This window comes from Eulemur rufifrons, chromosome 24, assembly GCF_041146395.1.
Source record: "Eulemur rufifrons isolate Redbay chromosome 24, OSU_ERuf_1, whole genome shotgun sequence".
Taxonomy (NCBI): Eukaryota; Metazoa; Chordata; class Mammalia; order Primates; family Lemuridae; genus Eulemur; species Eulemur rufifrons.
In genome coordinates, this window is record NC_091006.1 from 10,655,154 (window position 1) to 10,668,050 (window position 12,897).

Sequence of the window (12,897 nt, forward strand, 5' to 3'; positions counted from 1 at the left end):
TCACACTCTCTCTTGCCCTTGGGTCTTTGCACATGCTCTTCCCTATGCTTGGAATGCCCTTCCCATTCTTTTGTTGACACTTTAAGAGTTGGCTCAGGAGTTCTGTTAGTCCTTTAGGCTCCCCCATCTGGGTTGTCATTGTCTGGGGGAGAGTCTGTCTTCCCTATGGCCTACGAGCCCTGGGAAGGCAGGGCAGGGGCTGCTTGGACAACTCTGTGTCCCCAGCACAGGGCTGGGCTGCTAGTAGGTACTTCAATAATTGTTCAATGGATCGATGAATGAATAAGTGAAACAGGTGGGAGAGACCCTGCCAGGCAACATCTGTGCCCCCCACAGGGACCAACAGCCCTGGATTGGAGTCCATGTCAAAAAAATGTGACAAACAAGTGAATAAATGACTCGGCCATAACGCCATGGGGAAGTTTTATTTGGAGCAGTTGCCTTCCTCTTCTACTCCTGCCCTCCAGGGGCAGGAAGCAAACCAACAATGAAAATATAATCCATACGAACTGTGTATAAGGGACAGGCAGCTATCGACCTGCTTGCAGGGAGTGGCCAGAGGCCTCAGTCGTCCTGGTCCTCATCCTCATCTTCCTCCTCATCCTCCTCCTCCTCCTCTGCTGCCGCCAGGGCCTGCTCCTGGGCAGCCTTGAGGGCCTGCTCCTCTTCCACCGTGGGGTCGCTCATCTCCATGATCTCCGGGCCACTGGGGTACTCGTGCTGAATGGGGGCTGGCAGGGCCGGGTTAAAGTTGTCAGGGCTGTACTTGTGGCCCCAGCCGATGTAGATGTTCTCAAACTTTCTGGAAGGGCAATGAGATACTGTCACATTCTCTCACAAAGTCTCCAGGCTGGACTTTAAGGGTGGGGCGCGGCGTAGGCATAGCATGACTGCAAAGTTGTGGGTGGTAGGGTGAGATGTGCCCACTGGCTTTCTCAGTTCACTTGTTCATTCAACAAACATTTACTGAGCACCTACCCTGTGCCAGGCCATGTCTATTTCCCTTGTGATTTCTCCCCTGATCCATTAGTTATTCAGAAGTATGTTGCTTCCTTTTCACGTGTTTGTGAATTTCCCAGATTTCCCTCTGTTACTGATTCTAATTTCATTCCAGTGTGGTCAGAGAACATACTCTGTACGATTTCAACTCTTTTAACTTTATTGAGATTTGTTTTATGCCTCAGCATATGGTCTATCCTGGAGAATGTTCCATGTGCACTTGTCAAGAATGTGTATTCTGCTAGCGCTGGGTGCAGTGAATTTTACTTAATTTTAATTAGTTTCAACTTAAATAATAAAACTGATACTCAATTCAGTTATTGGAAAACTTCTAAGTATGTCTGGAACAACTCGGGTACGTGAATCTACTTTTTCAACTGTAAATGTTGTGAAGTCTGAATACAGGTTCATTTCTAATGCAAACTTAACATCCAAACTGGCGTGTACTGTACATGCCAGATTCTGAAAACTCAGTATGAAACAAAGAAGGTAAGATAGCTCATTAATAAGTTTTACATTATGGTTTCATGTTGTAATTATAATATTTTAGATATTTGGGATAAAATATGTTATGAAAATTAATTTTGCATATTTAATTTTACTTTTTTTTTTTTTTGAAACAAGGTCTCACTCTGTTGCCTGGGTAGAGTGCAGTGGCATCATCATAGTTCACTATAACCTCAAACTCCCAGGCTCAAGTGATCCTTCTGCCACAGCCTCCTGAGTAGCTGGGACCACAAGCGCACACCACCACACTCAGCTAATTCTTCTATTTTTAGTACAGACGGGGTCTCACTATGTTGCTCAGGCTAGTCTTGAACTCCTGGACTCAAGCGATCCTCCTGCCTTGGCCTCCCAGAGTGCTAGGATTACAGGCTTGAGCACCTGTGCCTGGCTTAGCTTTACTTTTTGAACAGGAAAATTACTACTACTATTATTACTACTAGAAAATTTAAAATTACATATGTGGCTCATACTTTATTTATGTTGGACATAAATAACGTGGTCCCAGTGCAGTAAACAAATTAGACCAAAATGCCTGCAGTGGTGCCTGTTTGTAACAGGACATTTGGCCAGAGGGGTCGGGGGGAGTGCTGTAAGATTAATGCCTGTGCTTCCTCAGTCTTCTCCAGGGACAGGATTCATACTTGTCTTCAGCAAAGAGCCTGGGGCAGCACACAGAGCTGGTAAATAGTGACATTCAAGAGTCTTTTATAAAAAAAAAAATAGAGAGATGGATGGATGATTGGTGAATGGATGGGCGACTGGGTGGTGGACGGGAGGGTAGCTGGGTGGGTGCGTGGATAGACAGGTAGGTGGGGGAGGTGGAGGATGGATGGGTGAGTGGAGCTCCAAGTTTGGGTCTTTTGTTTTCAGAAGGATGTTGGCAAATTAGGGTACGGTCATAAGAAGGGAGTTGGCAAAAGTAAACATGCCTCTTCCCAGCTTCCAGAGAAGAAAAAAAATAATCGTCAAGAATATGTTGGCCGGGCACGGTGGCTCACGCCTGTAATCCTAGCACTCTGGGAGGCCGAGGTGGGCGGATCGTTTGAGCTCAGGAGTTCGAGACCAGCCTGAGCAAGAGCGAGACCCCATCTCTACTAAAAATAGAAAGAAATGATATGGACAGCTAAAAATATATATAGAAAAAATTAGCCGGGCATGGTGGTGCACGCCTGTAGTCCCAGCTACTCGGGAGGCTGAGACAGGAGGATCGCTTGAGCTCAGGAGTTTGAGGTTGCTGTGAGCTAGGCTGACGCCACGGCACTCACTCTAGTCTGGGCAACAGAGTGAGACTCTGTCTCAAAAAAAAAAAAAAAAGAATATGTTAAAGTATCAAGATTACATAAAATCCCACAATGACTGTGAATCATATAGGAGGCAGCCCAGGTTCTCATGGAGATTATAAAGGAGTCTATGGCCATACCACCCTGAATGCACCCCTATCTCCTCTGATCTTGGAAGCTAAGCAGAGTCGGGCCTGGTTAGTATTTGGATGCGAGGTTGAAAAGGAGACGCTATGAAATATCGTCGCGCCATCTGGTGGACAGAGCTGGTAAGTGCACCCATCGCCTGGCTCCAGACGAGCTCTCAGGACGCCCAGCGACTCAGGTTGCCGAGGGACTGTGGGAGTGTGCAGCTGGGGCGGGAGGCAGGCAGGGTGACTGCGGCTTGCCATTCTCTTTGGAGCAACTGGTGGGCCATCCTGATGGGGAAGATTTCTGTCCCATAGAGAGAAGACTCTTCAAATTGGAAGAATTTTCCAGAGACTAGACTCTTGCCCCTGTAGTCAGGGGGCAGAAAGATCCAGGTTTGAATGCCACAAGTGCTGTGTGACCCTGGGCCAGTCATTTCCCCTCTCTGATCCTCCATTCTCTCATCCAAGGGGCTCATATCCTTGGTCTGGGATTTCTCATTTTAGTCCCTGTGGAATCCCTAGGAGCTGAGGGAGGGATCAGTCCTGGGGGCTTCCTGAAGGGGGTCTCTGCCTATACCCAAGTGAGGTGCCGCCCGACCAGGCTCTGAGGAAGCCCTAATGCATTGCCTGCTGGGAGGGACTGGGAGAAGACCTACTTGCCACTGGCATAGGCGTAGGCCCCCGGCCAGAGGTTGGAGCGCACGATGGCCACGGAGTACTGTGGGCAGAGGGTGCAGGACAGGCGGGCGGTCCACGCTGACATGTGCATGATTTCTGCAGTGGGGGGGGGGGGCGAGAAGGGCAGCAAGGTCAGAGGGTCCCCATGCCCTGCACAGCCCCTGGGGCAAGGGAGGGAGCAAAGAGGGAAGGGGACACGAAGAGAACGGCAACGACTAATAACATGGGCTTCAGTGTTCGAACCCTGGCTCCGTGCCACTCTCTCCCTGTGTGTCCCTGGCAAGCCACTTCCCTGCCTGAGCCTCAGTGACTGCACCCAGGACATGGGGATATTCATCTCACCTCCCTGGCAGGGTGGCAGTGAGTCCTGGTGACAATGTCTGCGGCACACCTGCTGCAGAGCCCAGCCCCTCTGTGTTATCCCAGGCCTCACCTGGCAGGTGTGCAAGATGAGGAGGACCCTTACCTGCATCCTCTGACAGCGGCGTCAGCAGTGGGGGCCCCACCTCCTGCTCCACCTCCTCCAAGCCCTCATCTGCCTTCTCTTCCTCCTCTCCCAGCTCCTCCTCCTCCTCTGTCTTCTGCAAAGGGTTCACCCAAGTGCAGCGGCCCTGAGGGTGGGGGGGAAGGTCAGGCGGCACCCCCAGGGGACAGAGCCCAGCCTGCACCCTGGGAGAAGAAGGGCCAGGCAGAACACTGGAGTACTGGCCCTGTCCCCAGGGACCCAGGTGTGGGCAGGAGGGTAGGGTTAGTCACACAGGTAAGGGGCGAGAGCTGTTGCAATGAGGTGGGGACCCCTGCCTCCCACTGTGTGACCCCACTCACATGTTCATTCACTCATTGATTTATTTATCACATATTTAATGAGCACCTACCACATGCAGGCACTGCTCTAGGTGCTGGGGATACACCCTTGAGAAAAGAGACCCCCAAGCCCTTGTGCAGTTATATTTGCAGCCCATGTGATTCTCTGTTTGCCCATCTGTGAAATGGGGGCGTCATGGGTGCCTCTCTCATTGGATTGTTTTTTTTTTTTTTTTGAGACAGAGTCTCACTCTGTTGCCCTGAGTAGAGTGCCGTGGTGTCAGCCTAGCTCACAGAAACCTCAGACTCCTGGGCTCAAGCGATCCTCCTGCCTCAGCCTCCTGGGTAGCTGGGACTCCAGGCACGTGCCACCACGCCTGGCTAGTTTTTCTATTTTTAGTAGAGACGAGGTCTCACTCTTGCTCAGGCTGGTCTCACACTCCTGACCTCAAGCGATCCTCCCACCTCGGCCTCCCAGAGTGCTAGGATTACAGGCGTGAGCCACCGCGCCTGGCTTCTCATTGGATTGTTGTTGGGTTACATAAGATCCTCAAAGGCCAATGTTTGTTGAATGAATGAATGAATGGGCGTAAGCTCACCACATACAACAAACCTCCATTTTATCAACTATGAAATGGGCACGATGGTTGTACTAATTTCAAAAGGAGTTATTTGGACTCAATAAAACAAAAGGTTTCTGAGAGGACTATCGGCCCATGTCTGCGGAATGAAGGAAGAAGGAATGGATGGCGAATACATACTACTCAGGCCAATGCCCGGCAGAGGGTAAGAGGTTGACACGGTTCTTGCCGGGCCACACCCAGCCTCGTCCTCACCTGCGGCAGGATGTGCTGCGTGTGGTGCACCCAGTTGGCCATGGAGTCCACCAGCTCCAGCACGGGGATACCCTCAAAGTCGGGGTTCTCCTCGTAGGAGTCGCGCCCGGCGCCGCCCTCCTCCTCCTCATCACCCTCCTCCTCGCCAAACTGGTAGAAGCCGAGCGGGCTGATCTGCGTGGCGGCCGAGATGCGGGCGATCTGGGCCCGCAGGTAGTTGGCCTCGTTGCCGGGGAAGGGCGGGTAGCTGATGACCGGCGCGTCCAGGTGGCCGGTGAGGAACTTCTTGATCTTTCGGGCGTGCACGATCTGGGCCGGAGTGACGTGGGGCAGCCGCGTCCACGGCCGGCCCGGCTCGTTGCACACGAAGTACAGGTACTTGTTGGTGCCCGAGCGGGTCTCCTTGGGGATGACGGGCGGCGGCTTCCACGTGGGCTTGGGGACCATGTCGGCGACCTTCTCCTCGTCCTCCTCGCCCTCCTCCTCCAGGTGCGCCTCCATGGCCTCACCGCCCTCCATCATCTCCTCCACCTCCTCCTCCTCCCCCTCCTCCTCGCCCTCCCGGAATTCCACCTCGGCCACCAGGTAGTTGCGGCTGAGCCCCAGGACCTTGCCCCAGAAGCGGCAGGTGTGGATGGGCTGCTGCTCCACCAGCTGCTTCAGGGCCAGGAAGACGCGGAAGCTCTCGTCCGAGCTCAGGCCCACGCCCGCCTGTTGGAAGTAGAAGGCCGCCTCCATGACGTTGGGCACCGCCGTCTCCGCCTGCCGAGGGTGGGTGCGACAGAGGGAGGCAGGCTGGAGCCCTGCTCTCCGGCCTGGCCCCTCTAGACTGTTCTAGAGTCAAGAGACCTAAAACACTCTGAAACTCAGTTCTGGCACGAGAGATGTAGGGGAAGTCCTTGGGGACAATGTTTCTTGATGGAAAAGAAAAGGCAAAACCACACAAGGAGAAGATGTTTTGCCCTTCATCCTTCCCTCTTCTTCTTGCCTGGAATAGGAATGTGAGAGCTAAAGCCACAGCAGCTGTTTTGGGGCCATGAGGCAACACATGAGAGACAAACTCCTACACCCTAATGGCGGGGAAGCTGAAAGGTGAAAGCTGCCTGGTCCCTGGGGCATTGTTGGGTTGTCTTACCTATGGTGCCTGCCACCACGCCCAGCTAATTATTTTTAGAAGAGATGGGTTTTCACTCTTGCTCAGGCTGGTCTCAAACTCCTGAACTCAAGCGATCCTCCAGCCTCGGCCTCCAAGAGTGCTAGGATTACAAGCGTGAGCCACCGCTCCCCGCCTCCAGCTCCACTCTTTAAGAGGGTGGCCTCCAGGGACTAGGCTTCCTAAGGGGGCGGAGCCTCCCAAGGCCTGGAATTTCGATGGGGCGGGGCTTTTGAGAGGATGGTGTGTTCTAAGGGGGCGGGGCCTTCAGGGACTTGGCGTTGGTGGGGATGCATTTCCAAGGGGGTGGGACTGTTCAAGGTGAAAATGGCGGTCTGAAATTTAAAACCATATTCTCATGTAAAAAGCTGTCCTTTTGCTCACAAGGGCAATCTGCTCACCCAAGGACCCATTCATTTGTCCTATTGTGGCTCCTGCATTCTCCCACTATCCCACCCCACTGTCGCCAGAATCCTAGAATCTCCGAAGCATAGAGGCAAGCACAGAGCGACAGCAGCACCTGCATATGGGGTAGAGGTTACAGCACTGGCTTTGGAAGTCATGGTCCTGCCTTCCTAGTCCTGTCCGCGGCACTTCCTAGTGTCGTGCCCTCTGAGCCTCAGTTTCTTCCTCCATAAAATGGGAATCACGTACAGCACTTGCCTTACAGGGTTGTTTCAGGGATGAAAGGAGACAACGCTCCTAAAGCTCTTAGCAGGGGCCTCAGGAGGTGTCAGAATTATTATGAAGAGTCCACGACAAACATTTGTTGAGCGAGCAAAAGAACACTTCCCCCAAATTTTATGCATGGTCCAATTCTGGAAACAGAAGTCCCCAACTTAGGATGGAAATTTTATGCATGGTCCAATTCTGGAAACAGTAAGTCCCCAACTTAGGATGGTTGGACTTCCGATTTCCGACTTTAAGGAGGGGTTTTATCTGGGTATCAAATGCGTTTTTGACCTATGGTATTTTCAACTTTTGTTGGGCATGTGGGGACTTGAGCCCCCGGTAAGCCGAAAAGTACCCGTATTGTGAGGCTGGTACAAGTTCATGAGCCATGAGTGGAGGAGTTCTTAGCGGGTCTCAACTTATACATGGGGACACTGAGGCCGGGGGAAAGGAAGCGATTTGATTCAAGTGCTGAGAAACTGCAGGGGGGCAGTGGGTTTCATAGAAAACGTCTGCAGGGCAGAATTATTACCAGGAGGGAGGAGTCCAGGGGTGGGAGGAGAGACCAGCCTTCACCCCCATGTGGCAGCCGGAGTTCGCTTTCCAAAAAGCAGAGCTGGCCCTCCTGTCCTCTGCTTCAGACCCTTCCAGGCGCTCCAGGGCCTCAGGAGAAACCCCGAGCCTCTTTGGGGCGTCCCGGCCCTCGGCCACCTGGCCCCGCGCCCTTCGCAGGGCTGAAGCCGTGCTCGTGCCCGGGTGGTGGGTTGCTGTCCTTCACCTCCGGGACCCAGCGCAGGCTGTGTGCCCGCCTGTCCCTGCCGGCTCACTCACCACCTCCTCCTCCATCTCCTGTTCGCCTTCGGCACCGCCTCCGCTGCGCACGAACAGCGCCTTCTGCTTCTCCGCCATCTCGTAGGTGGGCTGCATCTCGGGGTCGTCCCGCAGCGTGTCCAGCTTGGGGTGGAACCACTCCCACTGCGTGGTGCGGTTCAGCGACTCCAGGATGGACAACGGGTCCTCGGGCCGCTGGTTCAGGATCTTGGTCAGCAGGTTCACCAGGTGCTCATACCTGCCTCCCGCGGAGGGAGTGGGAGGTGGGGGACATCACTCAGCTCAGGGAGCCCCGTGCCTGGTGCGGGGGACACAGTGGGAAGCAGAAAAGGCCCCTGCCCCGGGGGAGCTGACCGGGGATGGAGACGGACATCAATCAAACATGCAAGATACATAGCGTGTCAGGCATGGGGTGGTCATTTCTAGGGAGACAAAGCAGGGCTTGGGGACTGGCAGTGTCAGGGGTGGGAGAAGGTGTGCGATTTAAAACAGGGAGGCCAGGGAAGCCCTCACCAAGGTGATATTTAAGCTGGGATCTGAATCAAATGAAGGGACACACCATGCAGCTTGGAGGAGGAACAGGTCCTGAGACATTATATGAGTCTAACATAATCTTGATACCAAAACTCAAAGACACTAGGAGAAAGGAAAATTCCAGGCCAATCTCATTTAGGAATATGGATGCTGAGATCCTAAGCAAAATATTAGCAAGTGGCCCCCAGCAATTTCTAAAAAGGATGACACGGCATGATTAAATTGGGCTAATAACAGGAATGCAGGACTGGATTGACATTAGAATAATAGAATTCATCAGGTTTAACATGTTAATGTTAAAGGAGATCACCTCAACAGCTGCAGATAAATTGATAATGTCCAATTCACAATTTAAAAAATTTACAAATACTATTAAAAATGCTTGTAACAAACTAGGAATAGAAGGTAATTTTTAAATAATCTTATAAAAGGTAGCCACAAGTAACCTACAGCACACACCAAACGTAACAGGGAAAGACTGAATAAATTCCCCTATGAGCCTGGGAACAAGAACGCCTGCTTTCACCACTTCTATTTAATACTGTACTGGAGGTCACAGCCAATGCAATAAAGCATGAAAAAGAAATAAAAGATATATGGATTGGAAAGGAACCAGGGAAATTGTCACGGTTTGCAGATGACACAACTGGAAATGTGCAAAGGCCTTGAGAAGGGAGTGTTCCTGGCATATTGGAGGAACATAGAGAAGGTTCAGTGTGGCTGGAGTGGAGCAAGGGAGGAGAATTGCACAGGAGAAAAGGCCAGAGTGATAACAGGATCGCAATGGTTTCCATGCACCTAAGCCAGGCACCAAGCCGGGTACTTGAGAGTAATGTTGAATCCTCACCACAACCACCCATCGGAGGAACAATTATGATCACCACTCTCCAGAGGAGGAAACTGAGCTTAGAAAAGTTAAGGTAATGAGGTCACACAATGCTGGCATAGTTAGCATGTGAAACTAGGTTAGGAAACCTCTTTATCACTGTAGTTGGGAAGGGTAAGAAGAGGTGAGACTTTGGACAGGGCTTTTCCAGAAGAGACCTTGAAGGTCCCAAGAGCTGGAACTTGTTGAGGAACAGCAAGTGCTTAATTCTGGAAGGAGCAGGTAGTGACTAGAAATGACGTTTGTACAGTGGGCAGGGCTGAACGATACAGGATCTTGAAGGCTGTGGTGAAGAGCCTGAACTTCCTCCTGAGGGCAATGGGGAGCCACAGCAGGTTCTGAGCATTGGAGGGATGGGGTCAGCTTTGTGATTTGCAAAACCTGTTGCTTAATCAACCTTTCCTTCCACTCTCCCTCTCCCCACCTTGGTTCCAGACATATCAGCCTCTCCTCACTGTTTCTCAAACACAGACAGCCTCGCAGCCTTTGCATGTGCTGTGCTCTACGCCAGGATCATTCTTCGTCCAGCTGTCTGCAAGGTGTCCTCCCTCACGTCCTTCAGGCTCCGATCAAATGTCACCTCCTCAGAGGCCTTCCCTGACCTCCCACTATTTAACATGCTCTCCCTATCCCTCTTACTCTGCCTTATTTTCACCTTAGCCCTGACCTTCACCTACGCTTTTATGTTTCTTGTCCATTCTCCTAGAACGTGGGCTTCAAGAATACCTAATGCAGGCTGAGAGTAGTGTGTTGTGACTGCAGCTAAGAGGCTTTGGCAAGTAGCTTCCTCGAGCAGGGAACTTCAGGGGTAAGAACAGGGCCTCAAGCCAAATCACTTGTTCTTCCGTCCTGACTCGGCCACATCCTAGCTAGCTGTGTAGTCTTGGATAAGCGACCCAACATCTTTGTGTCTCGGTCTGCTTCTCTGTAAGATAGGACAGTGGATGTGCTAATCTCAGCTGCGAGAATTAGGTGTCAGTGTATGAAGTGCTGGCACGTGTCTCATAAGTAAATGCTAGCTATTACTAGCGTTTATGCCCTGTGTCCTAGCTGCATTAGATGCCCAGAGCAGTCACTGGTTTTCCGTAAGGGGCAATCCCTTGTCTGGCTGAGGCAGGGCCTGGGTCCCCCACACTCCCCCCTCTCCGCCCCGTCTCACAGGCTGAGGGGGCAGCTGGCGCTGGTCTGCAGCAGGTAGGCCTTTGCGTTCTGCACGGCCAGCTGCCGAGGCTCTGGCTCGGGCACCTCTGTACTGTAGGGCGGGAAGCCCAGCTCAGAGGGTGTGAAGTGCAGGCCAGGGTCGTCCCTTATGTAGGGCCCGTACTGGTGGCCTTCATATAAGTGCTGGGCATCTCTCTGGTAGAAGTGGTCCAAGAAGTTGCCCCGGGGGTCCTGGTAGGCAGACTCCAGTTGCTGGAAGAGGTTGCCTTGGTCCCGCTGTAGCTGCTGCAGTAGTAGGTTCGTTTCGTCGGCGCCCTGGATCCTGCTTCCATCCATATAAGGCAGGGTCTGGAACTCCCGGGGGAAGCCCATGTTCATGGGTGAGTACTCCATGTCGCCCACCCGGGCTGCATCGGGCGGGAACATCGGCATGTTCTCCTGTTGGGGTAGGCTGCCCCACTGTGACCAGCCCGGGAGGTTGGCCTGGCCCATCAGGGAACCCTGACGGATCTGCACGTCCAACGGTGTCTGAGGCACCCCCTCCTGGGGGACGGCTGCCGGGAGCTGAATCTGCTCCGGGCTAGGCTCGGAGACCTGGGAACCCCTCCGGGTCGCGGGTTCCTGGGAAGGGGGCTCAGGGTGGGGCGGTGGGTCCCCCATGGTTCGAAAGGGGGCGCAGACTTCTGGCAGGAAGGCTTGCAGACAGGCACACGCCTGGCAGCCGCAGCACTAGCGTCGCCGGTTTCTAAGGACTGCGGAGGAGCGGGCCGTTACCAGGGGCGGCGCACGGGGACCCAGGACCCGGGCGGAAGGGGGGGCGGGGGTCGTCTCTGCGCAGGCGCAGCCCCGCGCCCGGGGGCTTGCAGCCGGCTCCCGGGCGCGCTCTCGGCAGATCCCGCGCGGCCCACAGCGGAAGCGGTGGCAGAGACGACACGGCTCTCACAACCTAGACCCACCATCTCTTTAATTTTTTTTTTTAAGGCAAAGCATCCGCTGGTCAAGCCCCACCGCATCCCCCACCTGCAGCTCCCACCCGACTCCCCTTCCCCGCTAAGCCCCGTCAGCTGTTCCCCTTGGTCTCGGCTTCCCCCGCTTCCTCGGCAGCCGGGCTGGGGGTCTTCACGGCGTCTTCTCCGGCAGGGGCGAGGGTCTGGGGGCTCCGCTCTTCCTTTGAGGCCAGCCCGCCCGCCGCGGCCTCCTGTGACAGAGAGAAAGGGGCAGCGGGTCAGAGGGCGTGGCCCTGCCCGGCCGCGCCCCCCCATTCATTTCACCCGGGGCTGGAGGTTCTTCCCCTGCAGCTGGAGGCTGTCGTCCCTACCTTAGGGAGGGGCCCCTCCAGGCTGGAGTCCAGGAGCGCGGCCTCGGTCAGCCCCGAGTCGTCGTCCATGCTGATGAAGATGGCCGGGGTCTCGCACTCAGGCCCCTCCTCCCGGAAATCCATGGCTTCCTCCGACGCTGGGGGGCCGGGCCGGGCAGAAGAAGAGGAGGGAGACGAGGAGGAAGAGGAGGGGGCTCCCACTACTCCGGGCTTCAGCTTCTGTTCCTCCTCCAGCTGCCGCTTTAAGGCCTTTTCCTGGGCCAGCCGCAGGCCGATGAGGTCCTGAGGGGGCCGGGGTGCTGGGGCCGGACCCAGGACCAGGGGCTCCAGGTCGTCCTGGGGGCGGGAGGGCACACAGCAGCTCAGGGTTGGGTGCTCTCAGAGGACGGTGGGGGAGAAGACATAGAGACCACCCTGAGGCAGAAAGCTGGGGGCAGCAAAGGGACAGCAGCTCTTGATGGTGGGCAGGGGGAGGAGGGGGCAGTTGTCCCTCCCCCCACTCCCTTTCAGCGGGAGCATCCGCTCTGAGACAGGTGGCTCAGAGGCAGGTGGCTGGGGTCGGGAGGAGGATGTGGTGGGGCCTTGCTGGCTTGGGGTGTGAGGGTGGGGGGCTGGGGGATCCAGATGGGTGGGCTGCAAGGGCCCTCACCTCTTCCAGGGACCCTGCAGGTGCCTCCTTGGCCTCCGGCTCCTGCTTGCCGCTGGCCTCCAAGATGGTCATGATGGAGTTGGGGATGTGTGCTTGCTAGGTGAAGAGCAGCAAGGGGGCGCTGGGGACAGCTCTGGCCAGGAGATCCCTCCTGGACACCCCAGATCCTGGGTCCCTGGCCCTCCAGAGCCCCTGGCCTTCCATGGCAGTGTGGGGTTCCCCTCTGGCTGCCCCCATCCAAGTCCCCAGGGGCCATCCTCCCCACACCCTGGGGTACCTGGTGGGGGGTGAAGGAGCGGACATGGGCCAGCAGGGGCTCCCGGAGCTCGGGGCACTTGTCAAAGACGGCTCCCAGCTGCTGGGGCGGCAGCTGCAGGATGACCTGGAAGCTCTGGGGCTTGGTGCGCTGGCAGCACTTGATGAAGCCCTCCCACACCTTGGGATACTTCCACACCTGG

General features: G+C 54.8%; 2 protein-coding genes across 4 annotated transcripts in view; both read right to left on the reverse strand.

The window, feature by feature from the left end:
• Window positions 1–410: 410 nt before the first annotated feature.
• Window positions 411–11,132, reverse strand: RSPH6A (radial spoke head 6 homolog A). The gene is made up of 6 exons (XM_069457955.1): window positions 10,471–11,132; window positions 7,892–8,129; window positions 5,236–5,997; window positions 4,062–4,206; window positions 3,574–3,691; window positions 411–802 (listed from the first exon to the last, which is right to left on the reverse strand). The coding sequence occupies exons 1-6, from the start codon at window positions 11,130–11,132 to the stop codon at window positions 565–567; spliced, it is 2,163 nt and encodes a 720-aa protein (XP_069314056.1). The 3' UTR covers window positions 411–564.
• A 298-nt stretch (window positions 11,133–11,430) lies between these two features.
• Window positions 11,431–12,897, reverse strand: part of SYMPK (symplekin scaffold protein) — a 34,817-nt gene continuing 33,350 nt past the window's right edge. For all 3 annotated transcript variants that reach the window (XM_069458473.1, XM_069458474.1, XM_069458472.1), the window contains 4 exons: window positions 12,717–12,893; window positions 12,440–12,535; window positions 11,791–12,126; window positions 11,431–11,670 (listed from right to left, as the gene is read on the reverse strand). In XM_069458473.1, the coding sequence (XP_069314574.1) occupies window positions 11,533–11,670; window positions 11,791–12,126; window positions 12,440–12,535; window positions 12,717–12,893 (747 nt within the window). In that variant the 3' untranslated portion in view covers window positions 11,431–11,532. The remainder of the gene's footprint in view (window positions 11,671–11,790; window positions 12,127–12,439; window positions 12,536–12,716; window positions 12,894–12,897) is intronic.